Source organism: Myotis myotis, unplaced genomic scaffold, assembly GCF_014108235.1.
Source record: "Myotis myotis isolate mMyoMyo1 unplaced genomic scaffold, mMyoMyo1.p scaffold_m19_p_17, whole genome shotgun sequence".
In the NCBI taxonomy this organism is placed as follows: domain Eukaryota; kingdom Metazoa; phylum Chordata; class Mammalia; order Chiroptera; family Vespertilionidae; genus Myotis; species Myotis myotis.
Window position 1 is genome coordinate 10,453,405 of NW_023416321.1, and position 19,665 is coordinate 10,473,069.

General features: G+C 45.5%; 1 protein-coding gene and 1 long non-coding RNA gene across 4 annotated transcripts; both read left to right on the forward strand.

Moving 5' to 3' along the window:
- Positions 1 to 12,461, forward strand: ATP5MC1 (ATP synthase membrane subunit c locus 1). 3 transcript variants are annotated; one of them, XM_036341073.1, is made up of 5 exons: positions 1 to 175; positions 10,290 to 10,337; positions 11,218 to 11,295; positions 11,723 to 11,901; positions 12,257 to 12,461. In XM_036341073.1, the coding sequence occupies exons 1-5, from the start codon at positions 146 to 148 to the stop codon at positions 12,369 to 12,371; spliced, it is 450 nt and encodes a 149-aa protein (XP_036196966.1). In that variant the 5' UTR covers positions 1 to 145; the 3' UTR covers positions 12,372 to 12,461. The 3 variants fall into 3 exon arrangements, with proteins under 3 accessions (XP_036196966.1, XP_036196967.1, XP_036196968.1); XM_036341074.1 differs by lacking the exon at positions 1 to 175 and adding an exon at positions 9,632 to 9,782; XM_036341075.1 differs by lacking the exon at positions 1 to 175 and adding an exon at positions 9,664 to 9,712.
- LOC118671932 lies at positions 821 to 8,886 on the forward strand. The gene is made up of 2 exons (XR_004972928.1): positions 821 to 3,161; positions 8,665 to 8,886. It is a non-coding gene; the product is annotated as an uncharacterized LOC118671932 (long non-coding RNA).
- Positions 12,462 to 19,665: the final 7,204 nt, after the last annotated feature.

Below are 19,665 nucleotides of genomic sequence, written 5' to 3' on the forward strand. Positions count from 1 at the left end.
AAAAAGGAGCTTGTTCTCTTCACAGCCCCGCTTCCTGCTGATTGAGGGGTGGCCTAGACACAGAGATGGAAGCCACACGCTGAGGATGGCAGAGCCACGCTGAACGCCCTGGGCTGCTCACCTCCGACCGCTTCATGAGAAAGAAATGACCTTAACAGCAAAGTATTCAAAACAAGTAAGCGAGGAAGTGAGGGAAGGAAGCCAACACAGGAAGTGCTGAGGAGCAGATGACTGCTGTAGGCAGCTGGGGTTCCATCCTGTGTAGAACCCGCCTCAGAGCTGCCCTCACCAGGAGTGGGAAAGCTGGGGTAGTCACCCACCGAATCCTGCCCGCCGTCGGCTGAGGGCTTTCCCCAGAGCTGTTACCCCCCAACATTGCCCCGTTCCTGGCCAGGCATGCTTCAGCAGCCCAGCAGCCTCAGGTGGGCAGCTGCAGGTGCTTGACGTACAGACCGCCTGTGTGTAAGGGAAGGTATAGAAGGGAGCAGTGCATGTGGAAGGGATGAGGGAGGGGCACTGACGTTGTCTGCCACAGGACTAACAGGAACTGAGTCTCCTTTTCTTTAAGCAAGGGGTGAAGTTTCTCAAAAAAGAGGCTGGGATGCCCGGTACTGAGAGCCTCTTAGAGGGGAAAGTGGGGAGGGTTGAGGGGACTGTTACAGGGTGTGGGACTGAGCCATGGAAGGCTTACAGAATGTTACAGAATGTGCTAAGGGGAGGAAATGGGACATGAGAAATTGAATGTGCTGGGAGGGGGGACTGACGTATGGAGGATTGTGTCAGGGTTAGGAACCATAAAAGAAAAATTACTAGATTGTCTTAGAAAAACAATGTGTTATGATATGCTCCAGCCAGGTGTGACTCTGTTTACCCCCCCTTTGTGCTTATGAACTTTCTGTGAACTTCTAAGGAACAGCGAATGGAATGCTTTGTATTTTTTCCAACACTGATTTGCTATGAAGGATCATACTGCACCCTTGGTCTCCGCCACATGCTCCAAATCTCCCAGAGGGGGAGATAGGCGCTGTGGTCAGCTGGCCAGCTTAAGAAAGGCTCTTAAATTTAAATTCTGAGTCGGTGGTCTATCTCGTTGAGCCAACCCATAACAGGGACAAGCAGAGCTGGGTGAGAGGGAGAGTCCACATCAAACACCTCCTTTCTGAGGCCTAGGACGGAATCCCCTCCCTTGTATGGCACAGTGGAACATGTAAAATAAAATTGCTGTCCCTTTTCTACACACGCTATTACTCTTTTGAGCTCCTTCATTCATTGTTGCCTAGTGTGTGTTTCGTGAAGGGAAGACAGGCCCATCATTTCACCGGGGATTTCTGCTGAGACAGCCAGTTCACCCTCCGCCTAGATTTCCAGGGGGAGTAGCTGCTAGTCACACACCCCCGCACCCCCTGTTCCCTCCCCTCCCGGCCCCCGTGTCAGCTCTGCCTGAAGGCTCTCTCCTGTCATGGCCACCCAGCAAGAGCAGCAGTTCCGAGCATAATCCACACAACATCCAGAGAGAGAAAACTAATTCTTTATCCCTGTTGTGTCTCTTTCTTGGAAACCCCCTGGCAGAATTCCCTGCATATATCATTCACCAAACTCGGGTTCTATGTAGAGGGACCAACCATCTCAGTTGGCCTGGGACTCGGGGGTGTGCTGGGATGTGGGCCTTTAATGCCAAAGCAAAGACACCCTCCAGAGCTCCCCATAGGCTCAGATTGAAGCTGATCTCCAAGTGAGACCATATCTTGCTTCTCTTTTCCCTGCTTCCCCACATTTCCTGAGGACAGCCTGTCCATCAGTCACTTGCACAAGCATCCCTGCCTCAGGCTGTGCTCTAGGGAACCCAGTGGAGGGCACCTGACCACTGCTGAACCAGTCAGCGGCAAGGGAAACAAAATCACCGTGATTCATTCAGGTTCTGCCCCAGGGTTGGGCTGGAGTTCCCGTCTGCTGACACACATTACACTGTGGAGAAGGAACTCCGGGCTCAAAACAGGCGATGATTAAGAGGGAAGAAGAGGAAAACATGATTATTGGTAAAGCCATCGAATCCACAGAGCTTCTCTAGCAAGTAATGCTCTTGGGGGAGGAAAAAAAATCAGTTAGGAATTTTAAAAAAAAAAAAGAAGAAGAAGAAGCAATCCTGTTACATCTAGGCTACCCACTGTATAAGGCGCAACGTTTGGGATTTTATGCAAGTTAAGCCACAGCTTAACATATTTAGTTAAAGAAGGACAAATGCTTCTGTGACCCTTACTATGTGCCAAGCAGTGTTCTACATACTTTATAAATATTAATTCGTTTAATCTGCTAAATAATCTTGTATAAGGAAATGGAAACACAGAGAAGTTAATCAACTGGTCCAAGATCACCTGGATAGTAAGGACGCTGCAGCCAGCGATCAGCTGTTGCCCATCAATGGCCCAGTTAACCAAAGATGGGCGACCTCACTGAGATTTTCACCTTCGAGATCAAGAATTAGCCATGAACCCTGCAGAACTCTCCCGTCAGATTCTCTGATTCTCGATACCGCCTCCACACCTGAGAATGAAGTTTAGAGCAGTGATTAGTAAACTGAAAGGTCTTAGCTGTTGGAATGAGAATATTGATTCATCCATTCAACAGATACTGATTGAACTCCTTCTCTGGGCCAGATACTGTTCTACACACAGTGAAAAAAAAATAGGCAAAGATCTCTGCTCCCTGCCTTGAGGAGCTTAAATGTAGGAAGGAGAAGGAGGACAAATAGTAAGCATTTGTTTGTTATAGTCAAAATGGAAAAGTGGTTAGAAGATGCTAAGTACTATGGAGGAAATCATAGAGCCCAGGAAGAAGTTTGGGGAGAGTAGGGAACAATCTTAAATTTGAAGCATTTGGTTGCAATCTTAAATAGGGAGGTCAGAGCAGACCTCATTGGAAAGGCGAGATTTGAGCCAATATAGGAAAGAAACTAGGGAGTGGACTTAAAGGGGAAGAGCAGGAATATGGGAAGGTGAGCAGAGAGTTGTAGGACAGGTCGGACGAGCAACCGAGGACCAAGGAGGTGGAGTTGTAGGAACTCGGCTTTTCTCTGAGAGCAGTGGGAAGCCGTGGCAGAATCCTGAGCAGCGGGGTGAGTTGGTGTACTCGTAAAGCAACTCCTCACTGAACGCCCTGAACAGGTTTGTGACTGAATGACATATAACCAAGTCAGTTTTACTGCAGGCTACTTGATATAAGCAAGAGTTAAGTTCCTATGCAACTCATCTACACTCTAAGGAAAGGACATTATTCCAGGACTTGCTGCATCTTGAAAGGATCTCTCTGGCTTCTGGGTAGGTGAGATTAGATGGTACGGAAACAAGTAAAAGCAAGGCAAGCAAGGGTTAGGTCTGCGCAGTAACCCAGCTGAGCAAATAAAGGGGACTCGAGCTAGAGCTGTGGCACAGCAGGTGAGGAAAAGTGGTCAGATCCTAGACAGAATTTGAAGTCAGATCCAGAATGGTTGGGGGGCTGGGGGAAGAGAGAGAGAGAGACCAAGACACAGGTCTCTCCAAATCTTCCATTGAGCGCCCTCTGTCGGACAAATGTAAAATTGCCTCCCATTTAAAAAACTTCCTGGTAGTGTGGAATGAAAGGTTGCAGAATTAACCTTCCGAGGCAGATTAGAGGAGAAAGGCTCCCATCAGACCCCCCACTCCCATTAGTCACCATCCATACCCTGAGGTTAAGGTTCTTCGTTAGAAAGAAATTGGTATAGCCCCTAGTCTTGCCCAGCTCTGAGTCTTTACCAGGCCTGGAACATTACTGAACACAAGATTCCTAGTTTGGGCTCTTTAGCAGAGACCTCTCAAATGAAATGCTCAGGCTGCCCAGGTTTTATGGGAATTGTAGTACCAGACAAAAATATAGAATGTTGGAAAACAGAGGCCTGGAACTTTCTTAATCCAATGCTGCAGGAAGACTCAGTCCCAAACCCCGCTAAAAAAAACGAATACCAGCAGTAATGGGAAGCAGATGGCTCAACCTACACAGCTCCCTATAGGAGGCCCTACCCATTGGTCTTCTTTGGAGCAGTCCTGAAGGATGCTGGTTGGACAAGGGAAGCCCTCCAAGCAGATAGAGATCATAAGGACCAAGGAGATCATTCCACTGCCCAGGAAGCGAGTTCGTAGTGTGCCTATGAGATCTGCTGATTCTAGTAGAGACTTGTCCAAGAGTGCTTAGAGTAGCTATTGTGATTATCTTTTTTTTTTTCCTTTCCCACTATTGTAAATGAGTACTGATTACTAGTAGGTACTGCTAATCAGAACTAAAACTGAGATTTTAATAAGAACTAACACTGGGACTTTGTTATGGCCAGTTAATATATAAGGAAATTTACCTTATCATTGAACACGGATGTTTAGAAATATTTTGGGGTTGGAGAAATTCTAGAAAATTAAGTGAACATGCTTAGTAAGTAAAACACGGGGAGATACAAAATTGATTTAAATATATATATTATACCATTTGACACGTTTTAAATCATAAGAGAGAGAGGGAGGAATTGAGCTGGAACTTAGAAGAACTTTGTGCAAAGATAATGACTGAGATCCATAGACTAAATATCTAAGTTATGGACAAAATGAAATTCAATGAACCTAGGTACTCAAAAAGGTCTTGGTGAACCAAGTGTCCATGAATCTGTCCTGACCTTGTACCACATGAGACCTTGCTGAATGGAAGGAAGCTCCAAATGAGCACGTGGTGGGGCAGATGGCAGTCATATCTATTGTTTGATCCATAAATGACAGGATGATATGGAGCCACTCCAAGGTAAGGCTGAGCTTGAACTAGAAGACTAGACTTCTTTAGATTATAGTCCTTGGGGAATAGCTGCCTCACGATGTGGCCTCTGGATACTAACTGAACACGGAGGATTTAACTTTGGGAAGATGAGTTATGGTTGTTCTTGAGGTGGTTGGGTCATGCTTGGTGGAGGTCATCTTAGGCCATGTTAGGAGAAAGGTATGTTTGTGTGTCTGTAAGTATCTATGTGCACACGTGTGTGATATACACATGTGCTGGACAAAGTGGCCTAGAATGTAGTGGAGATCTTTTGGGATATCTGCCTGGCTATGAGTCTCACTTCCCCTTTTCTAGATACTGCCCCTCAATTCTTGGTATGGACTCCAACAGTCACATTGGAAAGGTTGTTTGAGTTTTGTTTTGTTTAAATGCATGGTTGTTGTTCTTTTTTTTTTTTTACTATATCTTTACTGATTTCAGAGAGAGAGAGAGAGAGATAGAAGCATCAATGATGAGAGAAAGTCATTGATTGGCTGCCTCCTGCACACCCCCACACTGGGGACTGAGCCTGAAACCCAGACATGTGCCCTGACCAGGAATCCAACCATGACCTCCTGGTTCATAGGTCAATGCTCAACCACTAAACACAGTCAGGTTTTAATGTTTTGATTTCTTATCTAATTGTATCGTGAGAATGTGGTCTGTAAGATATTGATTCTTTGGTATTTATTGAATCTTGTCTTGTGGCTTAGTAAGTGGTCAATTTTTAAGTGTCCATCTGTGCTTGAAAAGTGTGTCCACGCTAATTGCTGAGGGAAAAGTTCTATACAAGTTCAATAAATAAAGGTAGTTAATTGTGTTGGTCAAATCCTTTCTATCCTAGTTAAATATTGGTCTGTTAGATCTGTCAATTACCAACAGTTGTGTTAAATCTCCCACCATGAGGGTGAATTTCTGAATTTCTCCTTATAATTTTGCCAACTTTCACTTTATATGCATGTTATTAGATGTATACAGTTTAGAATTATAGTCTCTTCATGAATTGAACCCTTTATTAATGTATATATGAGCCTCTTTTCTGTATAGTGTTTTTGCTTTAAAGGATATTGTGCCTGATGTTAATACAGTTATAAGGCCTGTTACTCTGGCCTACTTAAGGGCATTGCTTCAGAAATCCTCCCTTTTCCCCCTCCTTTCTCACCAGTTTTTTCCATTTCTGTTGGTTTATTCCAATCTGATAAAACCATGCAGCTATTTTTTTTATCATAAAGAAAAATTCACTTGACCCCACTTCCTCCTCCAGCTACAGCTTCGTTTCTTTGTTCCCCTTTACAGCAAAATTCCTCAAAAGAATGATATTTTGTCCTCTTCTCCCATTCTCTTTTCTCATTCTTAGTTTTTTATTCACTATTTTACACTATGATTTAAAATAACCTGTTTTATAGAAACAGACTCATGGTTACAGAGAACAGACTGACAGCTGTCAGAAGGGAGAGGGCTTGGGGGGCTGAGTGAAAAAGGTGAAGAGAATAAACAAAACCAAAAAACTCATAAACATAGACAACAACAGTATGGTGATTACCAGAGGGAAAGGTGGGGTGGAGCAGGTAGAAGCAGGGAAACGGGAGATAAATGGTGAAATGGTGATAAAGGGGAACTTAGCCTTGGATGGTGAACACATAATGAAGATATATTACAGAATTGTATACTTGAAACATTTATAATTTTATTAACCAATGCCACCACAATAAATTAAATAAAAATTAAAAATAATAAATAAATAATCTGTTATTTCAGAAGAAATACACAAGCATTGTAGAAAATTAAAAACTGTAGATAAGCAAAAATAATAACATAAAAACATCATATTCTTGCCATGCTGAGAGTTTCAGTGTTACTAACAGTACAATTATAGTAATAACTTGATCTTTTATATATGTGTGTATTTTTAATATATGGTTTTTACATATTTTTTTATTTATTTCAGAGAGGAAGGGAGAAGGAGGGAAAGAGAAACATCAATGATGAGAGAGAATCATTGATTGCCTTCATGACCTACACTGGGGATTGAGCCTGCAACTGGGCATGTGCCCTGTCTGGGAATCAAACCGTGACCTCCTGGTTCATAGGTCCATGTTCAACCACTGAGCCACACCAGTCGGGCAGAACCTGTTTCAATTTTGTTTGTTCATTTATGTTGTTCTTTAGAATCCACATACTGTATAAGTGAAATCATGTGGTATTTGTATTTCTCTGCCTGACTTATTTCACTGAACGTAATACCTCCAGGTCCTTCCATGGTGTCACAAATGGTAAAATTTTATCCTTTTTTATGGCCAGCTAATGTTCCATTGTCTATATGTACCACAGGTTTTTTTTATCCACTTGTCTATGGGCACTTGAGTTAGTGGTACATACTAGTATGTACAATGGAACATTAGCTGGCCATAAATAACACTGCAATGAACATAGGGTGTGTATATTCTTTTGAGTTAGTGTTTTGGATTTCTTTGGATAAATCCCCAGAAGTAGAATCACTGGGTCATAAGGCAGGTCCATTTGTAATCTTTTGAGGAAACTCCATACTGTTTTCCATAGTGGCTGCACCAATCTGCATTCCCACCAACAGTGCACTAGGGTTCCCTTTTCTCCACATCCCGGCCATTTTGTCATTTGTAAATTTATTAATGATAGCCATTCTGACAGGTGTAAGGTGATATCTCATTGTGGTTTTAATTTGCATTTCTCTCACAATTATTGACGTTGAGCATCGTTTCATGTGTCTGTTGGCCTTCTGTATGCCCCTTTTGGAGAAGTGTCTACTCATATCCTCTGTCTATTTTTTAATGTTGGATTGTTTGTATTTTTTTGGTGTTGAGTAGCATGAGTTCTTTACAAATTTTGTATATTAACCCCATATCAGATGTATCATTGGCAAATATATTCTCTCATTTAGTAGGTTGTCTCTTAGTTTTTTTGATGGTTTCCTTTGCTGTGCAAAAAGTTTTTAGTTTGATGTAACCCCATTTGTTTATTTCTTCTTTTGTTTGCATTTGAGAATTAAATTTTATAAGAGGTGAAAGCACTTAACATAATGCTTGCCATATGGTGAGGTCTCAATAAATGGTAGTTTGTAACACTGCAAATAAGAGAAATTTGGTAGTCTAGTCAGAGGTACATATCCACTTATGCCTGGAAAAGCCATGATAGGAATTAAGTCTGTGGGACTTCAAAACTCCACACTCTTTCCACTCTATTATGCTGGCAGGTTATCTTAAGTCTCCTTAATCATAAAATGTTTTTCTAAGAGTTCAGACTCTCCGGATTAGTATAATTTTTGATATTTTTCTATCATAGATTTAATGCATATTCATAAATCAAGCTTATTACACCTCCCAGGATTAACTATTAATATAGCCTTATTTTCTTCCAATCTTTTTTCCATAGTTTTTCACAATGCTGTACATACAGTTTTGCATTTTTCACGTCTTACATCACAAAAATTTTCTCAATCTAAAGTACTCTTCAGGCCCTAGCTGGTTTGGCTCAGTGGATAGAGGGTCGGCCTGCGGACTGAAGGGTCCCAGGTTCGATTCCAGTCAGAGGCACATGCCCAGGTTGTGGGATTGATCTCCAGTAGGGGGGCGTGCAGGAGGCAGCCGATCAGTGATTCTCTCTCATCTTTGATGTTTCTATCTCTCTCTCCCTCTCTGAAATCAATTTTAAAAAATATATTAAAAAATACTCTTCAGAAACATGATTTTAAATATCTGCTTATATCATCAAGTGAAAGATAGCATAATTTACTGAACCATTTACTTGTTTCCAATTTCGATAAACTCTGCAGTGCACATATTTTAAATAGAATTTTTGCACTTCTGATTATTTCTTCAGGATAAATTCCCAGAAGTTATATTCTTGTGTCAAAAAGGATCGTAAGAGTTTAAAAAGGCTCTCAATTCCTCAAGAATTTCTGGATCAAGGAGACTGGACCATTCAAAGCCTTCCAATGAATGTTGCCAAATTGCTTTCAAGGAAGGTCTTCTATTTCATACTCCGGCAGCAGTATAGGAGATTGCCTGGCTCACATTAATAAAAGGAACTTTGCTCTTTTGATAATTGCGAAATGTTGCGTTTAAACTTCTATTTCTTTGATTAGTGGAGTTGAATGTTTTTTCCCTTCAATTTATAATTCCTTAGTGAATTGCTTATTCCTATCCTCTGCTTGTTTTTCTATCAGGGTACTGTTTATCCTTAGAATGTTTTTACAATACAAAATAATACTTAAAAAAAAAAAATCTGGTTGCTAGTGCATGACTGCTGAACACCAGCAGAAGCCCACCCGCGAACTTTCGAGGCCAGCGGGCAGCCTTTATTCCCCACGGCGGAAGCAAGGTTTCCACGAATCACCAACCCGGGACTTGCTGCAAAGGCGTTGGCTCCCCCAGCCCCGGAAAGAGCGTCTCGCGGGATCTCAGCTGTCCTTGGGCCTACGACCCGACTACAAGTCCCAACATGCAGCGCGCCTCAAGGCCCGAGCGCTCGAATGAAGTCTCGGGTCCAAGGTCAGGTGTCTGTCTGCGTCAGGCGTCCGGTCATCTCTCTCACGCCTCTTACCGCCGCTTCCATCTTAGTCGCCATTTTGTGAGGGAGGTTATGGAACCTCTGAGTCCCGCCGACTCTATGGTCGAGCATTTCAGAGATCAACCAATCGGAAGCCAGATCTCGGGAGAAAACCCCGCCTTTGCCCGCAGGGAGGCGGGAAATGCCACGAAGCTCCTGTGAAGAGAGAGGAAGGAGCCGCGGAAAACCAATTAGAAAAGAGGAATTGAGGACGTTAACCAATGGGAGCGCGGGGGGGTTGCGGCCAATGAGAGTGGGGGGACCCCGAGACACGTGGGTGGGGGAGCTGAGCTCTGAAACCTAGAGCTAAAGCGGGGAGGTGAGTCAGTCACCTTGAGCCGGGCGAGCGCCGTGGTCTGAGCAAGGGCAGCAGGGCTGTGGGAGTGCAGGTGACTTGGGGCCTGGAGCCAGCGATTGGCAGGGGTGTGGGCTGGGCTGTGCGGAGGGGCATTTGCCCCCAGGGCCGGGGGAGACGGTGGGCATCTGTAGCCTTAACAGTTCATGTCAATGACCAACGGTAACGAGCGATTAACTGCCCGACTTAGGCGGGCGGAGCCGCGAGCTGTGTAAAATGAACCAGGGGGACCCTGCACGGCGCCTGCCCCGGGCCGGCCTCCAGTCTTCCCGGGAGACCGGCCTCTTTCGCAACATTTCCCTCCCGGGGCTCGGGCTTCCTTCCGCTCCTCCCGATCTGCGTGACCTTCCTCTGCAGACCCGCCACGCGGAAAGCGGGGGACCCGGGAGCTCGCGCTGTCCCTCTGACCTCTAGTGCTGGGCACGGTGCTAGGAAGAGCGTGGGTCCGGGGACGACGGGCGGGAGTGCAGGGGACGACCGAAGGTCGCCACTCTCCGGAAATAACCAGGCTGTGCATGGACTTTTCTGTTTCCCCCTGCAGACGGGAAACATGCAGACCACCGGGGCACTGCTCATCCCTCCGGCTCTGGTAAGCTGCGGCTCCCGGGCGCTCTGTCGCGCCAGGTGTGGGAGCCATCGATGTGTGTAATGAATGGACTGAGATCGAGATGATGGTGGCTCTTTGGGGAGGCTGTGGGATGGGGTGCAGTTAACCCCTGTTTATTTGGATCTCTAAACCAAACCGTCTTGGCTTGGGAACGTGGTCAGAGAGGCTGGATCTGACCTTTACCCCCAGCCTGGCCCACGGATACAGTGATTTTCTACCCTGGCTGCTCATTAAAAATCAACCGGGGAGCCTTAAAAAGTACTGATCCCCAGGCTGTACTGACTCCGGGAAGGAGGATGGAATCCGTGCATCTGTGGTTTTTAGAACTCCCCAGGTGATTCCAGTGTTCAGCCAAGTTTGAGAACCACTGCGCTAAAAAAAAATATGTCAAGGAAACCAGGTTCTAAAGGGCTCAGCTTAGGTGGCTGTTTCAGGGGCCTCTGCAGGCTCACTGGTCCACTCCCTTCAGGGTATGTAACAGTGAGTACCGTTCTAGCAAAATAAGATTTCCCCCTTCCACTTCCTTTGCTGATCTCGGTACAGACCCTTCCTGTGCCGGGTTTGATACCAGCGTGGGGTTTTGTTCATTCTGAGATCCTGATGAGGGCCGTGCCCATGGAAGTGAACTTTGGTACCCAGTTTTAAATGGGAAGGTTGCCACTGCTGACAACACCAGCGTCTCAGGATGGTTGTCTGGTGCAGGCCTCGTGGTAGAAACAGGAATACTCTATATGACCTTGAAATACAATGGACTTTCTCTGTTTCTAATATTTGTAGTCCTCCTTGATAGAAGCTCAGCCCTTGGGTTTGTGGGGGGTTTTCCTTGCCTGATTTGGGGGGGCATGTCTTTCTGATTTTACAGATCCGCTGCTGCACCAGGGGTCTACTCAGGCCTGTGTCTGCCTCCTTCCTGAGTAGGCCAGAGATCCCATCTGAACAGGTAAAGGAGCATGGGCCCTCTTAGGAATTTCTCCAGACAGAGGTCCTTCAAGTTAGTTGAGTCGCCTTTAGGCCAAAGTGGAAGGAGAGTTAGAGAATCTGAGGTGCTTTAGATAGTGCTAAGTACCCCCAAGGGGAGCATTGTAGGTGAGAAACTTGCAAAAGGGAGGCTTCCCTAACCCATGACATTTCCCTGGCCCTCTCTGAGAACGGACCCTGAGAGTAACTCCCAGCATGCTCTGCAGTCTGAGCATTTTGTACTTGCCAGGCAGTTTGCCAGCAGTTTCAGAGCTCAGGTGGGTGGGGTGAAGGGGGTGGAGTCAGCCACCTGTCCTTGTGCCTCACTATCTCCTTTATCGCCTCTCTCTCTCTCTCTCTCTCTCTCTCTCTCTCTCTCTCTCTCTCTCTCTCTCTCTCGGTCCTTCTAGCCTTCCTACAGCAGCTCCCCACTCCAGGTGGCCAGACGGGAGTTCCAAACCAGTGTTGTCTCCCGGGACATTGACACAGCGGCCAAGTTTATTGGTGCTGGGGCTGCCACAGTGGGTGTGGCTGGTTCAGGGGCCGGAATTGGAACAGTGTTCGGCAGTTTGATCATTGGCTATGCCAGGTGAGTTTGGAGGTGGTCTAGACTATCCCTCATCATAAATTCCACCCTGTTTGGGGGAAGCCTGGGCAAGAGGACATCCCTATAGTTTCTGGCTTATTCGGTGCACCTCCTGTTTTCTCCAGGAGGAGAGGAGAAACCTCCCTGAACTCTCTGAGTCAGAATTTAAACATGCTTCCACCCTGGCTCCCTTAAACTTACCATGGCAGCGCTCCGCTTATCGGGCCAAATCCCGAGGACATGTGCAGGCGAGGCCCTCTCCCAGTGTCAGCAATCCCCGTGCACCTAACCTCCCTGAGTCCTCCACCACCACCCATGCCCTCACCCCTTCCTTTCCATCGGTCTTTGTCCCTGGCAGGAACCCGTCTCTCAAGCAGCAGCTCTTCTCCTATGCCATTCTGGGCTTTGCCCTGTCTGAGGCCATGGGGCTCTTCTGTTTGATGGTCGCCTTCCTCATCCTCTTCGCCATGTGAGGCTCCGTGGGGTCACCTACCCGTCCCTGCTGCTTCGATTCCAGGCCCGGTGCTGGAATGTGCCCATTAAACACCAGATTTCTCTAAACCCATATGCCTGTGCCTCTGTCCTTTGCCCTTGGGGAGGGTTTTGGTGGAAAGATGGGACAAGGGAAGTGGGATTGGGTCAGCTGCTGGTGATTAGGAACTCCTCAGGGCTGAGAACTATCATTGCTGTGACTGTAAGAACGCAGAGGTTCTCATTGTCTCCCCGGGAGAGCATGAGCTTGTCTAAGTAATAATTGGTGCTTTTTCCCTTCAAATTTAGTATAATAATATGTAACATTTTTTTAAATATATTTTATTGATTTTTTTACAGAGAGGAAGGGAGAGGGATAGAGAGTTAGAAACATCGATGGGAGAGAAACATCGATCAGCTGCCTCCTGCACACCCCCTACTGGGGATGTGCCTGCAACCAAGGTACATGCCCTTGACCGGAATCGAACCCGGGACCTTTCAGTCCGCAGGCCGACTCTCTCTCCACTGAGCCAAACCAGCCAGGGCAATATGTAACATTTTTGAGGGGTTCATTTGCGCCAAGCTCTGTCCCGAGTGTTTTATGTTTTTATCTCAGCAACCCTATGAATGATAAGTACAGTGATTAGTTTTACAAATGGGGGAACTGAGGCTTAGGGAAGCAAAATAACTTGTCTACCATCACAGAGCTGGTGAGCGGCAGAATTAGGGATTCCCCTCAGGCCAGCCTAAACCGTCAACTATGCTGTCCCATCTGTTCTACTCTTGGCCACACAATTGAGGGAAACTTAGTCCCGAAGAAGTTAGAGATGGAGATAGGCCTCCACCCACCTACATTCGGCCCCACGTGTAAATGTCATTATCAGTTCGCCTTTTTGAGTGCCTAGGTGTCCTTGAACAGAGCAGATGAGGCACACAGTCTGTTCTTGGAGAATGTACAATCATAGCTTTGCTAGGATAAACGGTGTTTTGGGGGGAGGGGAGGAGGAGCAAACTAACAAATTGCTTGAGAGCGTCTCGAAGCATCGTCTCAAAGTCTGTGCTCAGCAGGCTCTCCATTGGCCAAAGTGGGACTGATAATCTAGGTAAGAGAAAGCTAAGCTGATAGACTCACACCTGCTGCTTCTCTAAGCTCTAGCAGGAGCAAACCAGGGGCAGCCTGAACACAGGTGCTGGTAGACATGGTTATCTCAAATTGGGTGGTTTCAAAAGGAGCAATAACTTATAAGTGGGACCCATTTTGTGAAAACCTTTACCTCTATTGCAAAATATCTGTGAAATAGTGAAACCAAGAATATTCCCAATTAGTGTTAACCCCAAACATGTGAATCAATAAAATTGATTCGTAATTTATATGCAATTGGAAGATAGTCATGTGAGTACTTAGGTGGTAAGCATCCTCCTAGGAGTCTAGGGGAAGGCAAAGAAATCTAAGGTCCTTGCTCTGAAGGAGTATGGGTATCAGCAGAGTGGATGTAATAGTAAAAATGCCTAGCAGCCCTGCCTGGCTTAGCTCAGTGGACAGAGTGTTGGCCTGTGGACTGAAGGTTCGATTCCAGGCAAGGGCACATGCCCGGGTTGTGGGCTCAATCCCCAGTGGGGGATGTGCAGGAGGCAGATCAATCAATGATTCTCTCATCATTGATGTTTCTCTCTCTCCCTTCCCCTTCCTCTCTGAAATCAATAAAAATATTTTTTTAAAAAATGCCTAGCAGCATGTAAATATCGGCGTAGTGAAATAAACATTAAACACCAATATTATTGTGCTGCTTTAAAAAAAAAAAATAGTGAAAATGCCGTGCGTTATGGAATATGTGGGTACAGAAGCTACGTGCCGTAGAAGAGGAAAAGCGGAGACCAGTGATAGTTGCAATACTATCAGCTGACAGCTGAGCACTTGTATGTTGGCTCATTGCTAAGCACTTTCCATGAATAACTTCCAGCTTCCCTCTGAAGTCATCTTACAGGTAAGGAAAAAGGGAGGCCCAGAAAGCTGAGGCACAGAGCAGTTGGTAAAGCTGGGATTCAAACTCCAGGACCTGTGTTCTTACCACTGCTGACTCCTCTAAGGTTTGTACAAGTTTAGTGACATGCTCAAGATCATACAGCAGACCAAGGATTCTAATCCAAGTCCATCTAACATTCATTCCACAATCATGATCTTAAGCACAAGTCTTCTCAACTTGGCCCATTTGGGGCCAGGTAATTCATTGCTGTGGGGTTGTCTGTGCATTGTATGACTGCTAGCAGCATCCTTGGCCTCTTATCCACTGGATGACAGCAACAACCTCCTCTTCCCCAGTCATGACAACCAATCGCCAAATAGATAATTGACAGATGTCTCTTGACAAATCACTTCCAGTTGAGAACTACTGGTCTACCATAATCTGCTGCCTATCCCCAGCCTCTTCACCTTAAGTAACTCAAGGGTCACAGCAAGCCAGCGAGAGAACCAAAGCAGAGCCCAGGAATCCCAGGGCCGAAGAGGAGGAATGGGGCTGAGGTTAAACTGGCAGCCGAGGTATCCCCAAGGGAGCCGTGGATTAACTGTTAATACTGTTACGCAAACAGGATACAGTAACCCTTTGGGATGTCAGGCTGGCATCCTTGCCAGGTCACTACCCTCTGGTTGTAATCAAGGAGCAGCCCCCAGAGAGGTGGTTGCCTTTTTCTTCCTGCGAAGCTCCAGGAAACATTTTTACCAGGAGGGTAGTAATTTCCCTCCTCGTGGGCTCCAAACAGCCTTGGAATTGCATAGAAATCCAAGTCAGCAAGATTGGAAATGTGGTTAGTAGCCCATGGAGCCCTACAGGGTCGGGGGAGAATGCTCCCCTCCCTCAACCAGGCTAGTCAGTCAGTTACCACTGAGGCTTTTATCTAGGGCAGGGGTGGGCAAACTTTTTGACTCGAGGGCCACAGTGGGTTCTTAAACTGGACCGGACGGCCGGAACAAAAGCATGGATGGAGTGTTTGTGTGAACTAATATAAATTCAAAGTAAACATCATTACATAAAAGGGTACGGTCTTTTTTTTCAATAGTTTTATTCATTTCAAACGGGCGGTATCCGGCCCGCGGGCCATAGTTTGCCCACGGCTGATCTAGGATCTGTGGTCCATGGATGGAATCATTTTGCTCAGTGGGAATTATTTGTGAGTGGATAGGGATGTGTGTTGTTCTTGGAAGAGAATCCGTTGTTTTCACTATATTCTCAGGGGTAATGACCAAAAAACAGTCATCTCTACATTAGGAGTTCGGCATGCTAGCAAAGAGTATGGACTTCGAAGTCAAAGGAGTGTGCCAATCCCAGCCCTGCCACTTCCTAACTGGGAAGTTAATTATCTTCCTTGAGCCTTGATTTCCTCATCTGTAAAATGGGAATGAGAACAGTTCGTGGCAGTTGTGACAACTAAGTGAGATAATACAGGTAAATATATGCAAATGATGCATGTAATATATATGTAAGTATTATTACAATTTTAAATATAGCTATTACTCCTTATAGTCAGAAGTCTCAAAACACCCAGTCCAAGTTCTAATTTTTCCTTTTAGTACTGAATTTATGACCTGGATGGGAATGCTTCATCTTTCCCTGGCACTGAGCCCAGGACTAAAGGCTGGGCCCTGGAGGGGAAGGACTTCTCCAGAGAGCAGTGGGAGACAGAATTTTGGGGAAGAGGAGAAGAAGGATCTTAACAATGTATCTTTTTAGAGAGGGTTGAGACACAGCAGTGACCTGGACTAGACGACTAGTGACCTGTCCTTGAGGAAGGACACTTGCCAAGTTGCCATGAGCAAGGCACTACCAACTTTGTTGCATAAAAAGCTCAATACAGCCCTAGCCGGTTTGGCTCAGTGGACAGAGCGTTGCCTGCGGACCAAAGGGTCCCACAATTGATTCTGGTCAAGGGCATGTACCTCCGTTGCAGGCTCCTCCCCAGTCCAGGCCCTGGTCGGAGCTCGTGAGGAGGCAACCAATCGATGTGTTTCTCTCACATTGATGTTTCTCTGTCTTTCCTTCTGTCTTCCACTCTCCCTAAGATTCCATGGAAAAATACCTTTGGGTGAGGATTAACAAAATAATTCTATAAAATAAAATAAATAAAAAGTTCAATGCAGAGCAGTCTACTCCTGGGGCGGGAAGCAAGAGGCTTGGATCCAAGTTACTGTAGGAAGACCACTGGGTTGTGTCATGCACCCCCAGAGGGCATGAGAGTGGCTCCAGAAGGCATACGCTTGCCCTCTGGCCAACCTGACAGTGAAAAGCAGTCAGGTGCTGCCTTGAAAAAAATCAGTGAGCACCAGATAAAGTAACCAATGCCAATTTAAAAAATTCTTTGAGCCTCTCCCTGGTCCTTCCTCTTGCCCAGCTTAGAGGCTCCTGGAGTTCCCTTTAAGCAGCTGCCATCTCCTGCGGCCCTTAAGGCCTTGGTTTGCAGATTTTTTGTGCCAAGCTCAGGTCAGCCCTTTGGAAAGAAAATAAGAATACCTGAACAGGAAGAGGTGAAAACCTAAAGATCCATGGCCAGGGGAAGGGGAACTAACTACCATGCCCTCACTTCCCATCTGTTCACCATTTCTGCAGTCCTCACTGATGTCCGGTCCTAGCCATACAAGATCGGTGCTCCAGGCATTGTGCCCTAAAGGACATCACCTGCAGCAGCTGGACAGATGAGTAACCAAACCACTAAAATAAAAAGCAGTATGTGCCATAAAAAAGGCATGAATGACTCCAGAGGATGGCGTAATTAAAAATGACTAATAATAATATGCCTGGAGGTGTTAGGCTTGGCCAAGAAAGTAATATTCCAGCCAGCTTTGAAGGTGAGTGCTGTAAAAGTAATGAGAGTTAATTATTGAACATTTACTCTGGCCAGGTATTGTACACATTCATTATCACATTATTACTTTTTTATAGCTACTATTATTTTCCCAATATTACTGATGAGGAAAAGAGGCTCGACAAGTTCAATAACTACAGTTCCCCCTGGTATAGGGAGAGGCTGTTGCAGGGAGAGACCATAGGAGCACAGGGGGAAAGCAGGCGCATGGGCAGGAGAGGTGCCAGTTATCTGGACAGCGCTTGCCACTTGACACAATATTTCTGGAAATGTCACCGTTAATCCTCAGACCCTGAGAGGTAGGAAATATCACCATTCTGTGGACGAAGAATTTGGCTCAAATTGGATATTTGCCAAATGGTACCAATCAAAAGCTTGAACCTTCCTTCCAGATCTAAGGTAAGTGTTCTCTGTCCATTGCCTCATCGCTAACAGACCTTGCGCTTAAAAACAATGGTCCAGCAGTAAGGAGGGGAAAAACGGAGGAACCCTCTCACCCCGGAGTCCACAGTTGGGCCTCTGCAGTGCGTAGCCATGACGGAGTTCATGGAGTAGTGTTTTTCATTGTGTGAGGTTACCCAGTGAATTGACTTTTGGACCATCTTACTAAATCAATACCCAAGCAAAATTCAGAAATCCATTAAAAATAAATAAAATACAGAGTTTGAATAGTCAATAGATGCACAGTATAACATTTAAAAGGTATAAAGGGATAGGTAGGTATCTCCATTCCTTTGGCACACCTTGTCAGCAACAAAATTACCCAGAGGCAACCACTGTTGCGTTTTGTGTGTTTTTTTAAAATATATTTTATTGATTTTTTTTTATAGAGAAGAAGGGAGAGGGATAGAGAGTTAGAAACATCGATGAGAGAGATCGATCAGCTGCCTCCTGCACGCCCCCCACTGGGGATGTGCCCGCAACCAGGGTACATGCCCTTGACCGGAATCGAACCCGAGACCCTTGAGTCCGCAGGCCGACGCTCTATCCACTGAGCCAAACTGGTTCGCCCACTGTTGCGTTTCTTGTGTACTCTTTCCGAGATATCCTAGCACCTTTATTATAGAATGGTAAAACACTATGTCAACGAGCCATGAAATTTGTATAAACTATTGTATTGATTCATTTTGCTTCATGTTAAGTACCTAAGCTGTGCCAGGTCCTGTGCTGGATTCACAAATACATGGTCTGGAGCCCCAAGAGTGTGGTGTGTGTATGTGTGTGCGTGTTGGGGGATAGGGAGTTGGGAGCAACAGTTACCAAAGGACAATTGGTATAAGGTAAAATGCAGTAAATAAAATGCAGGCAGAGTTCATAGCTGTGACAGTATGACATAGTGGTTAGAACTTTTTCTCTGGAGTCAGGCAGATTTGGCGTCCAGCCCTAATTCTGCAGCTTGCTCTCAGTGTGACCCCTGTAAGTGACTGAACCTTTGTAAGCCTGTTTTTCCATCTGTCAAAACAGACTAATAATAGTACTTACTTCATAGGATCTTTCAAAGGAATCAGACAAAGTATACAAGGAGCTTGGCACATATTAAGTCTCAATAACTATCAGCTAAAAAAAAAAAAAAAAACCCACAAATTTTCAGCTGTCAATAAATGTTGGTCATTTTCATTCAAGATCACAGTTCCTGCCAAAGCCGGTTTGGCTCAGCGGATAGAGCGTCGGCCTGCGGACTGAAAGGTCCCAGGTTCGATTCCGGTCAAGGGCATGTACCTGGGTTGCAGGCACTTCCCCAGTGGGGGATGTGCAGGAGGCAGCTGATCGATGTTTCTCTCTCATCGATGTTTCTAACTCTCTATCTCTCTCCCTTCCTCTCTGCAAAAAATCAATAAAATATATTTAAAAAAAAAAAAAAAAAAGATCACAGTTCCTTACTGGAAATCACAAAGCTGTAAAAACTGGGCTTTTTTTTTTTGTAATTTTTACCTATTGATTTGAGAGAGAGAGAATCATCAATTTGTTATTCCATTTATGTATTCATTCACTGGTTGATTCTTTTTTAAAAATGTTCTTAACTGATTTTTTTTTTTTTAGGGCAGGGGAGGGAGAGAGAGAAACACCGATAGGCTGCCTCATGCACGCTGCCTTCAGGGGATGGAGCCCGCAACCCAGGCATGTGCCCTAACCAGGAATTAAACCAGCAACCAACTGAGCCACACCAGCTAGAGCCATTAGTTGATTCTTGTATGTGCCCTTATCAGGGATTGAACCCGCAACCTTAGCACATCCAAACGACATTCTAGCCAGATGAGCTACCCAGCAAGGACCAAAATTGCATTTTTAAAAATGAACAAATTTGGCCCTAGCCGTTTTGGCTCAGTGGATAGAGCGTCGGCCTGCGGACTAATGATCTCTTGTTCAGTCCAGTCAAGGGTTTCGGTCTCCATCCCCAGTAGGGGGCGTGCAGGAGGCAGCTGAGGATCAATGATTCTC

Bases quoted from the DNA above. Each gene is read 5' to 3' on its own strand.
- ATP5MC1 (XM_036341073.1), top strand. From the start codon at position 146: ATGACCTTAACAGCAAAGTATTCAAAACAA. The intron at 176-10,289 runs GTAAGCGAGGAA...TTCCCCCTGCAG, and splicing joins CAGCAAAGTATTCAAAACAA to ACGGGAAACATGCAGACCAC. The intron at 11,296-11,722 runs GTAAAGGAGCAT...CGGTCCTTCTAG, and splicing joins CAGAGATCCCATCTGAACAG to CCTTCCTACAGCAGCTCCCC.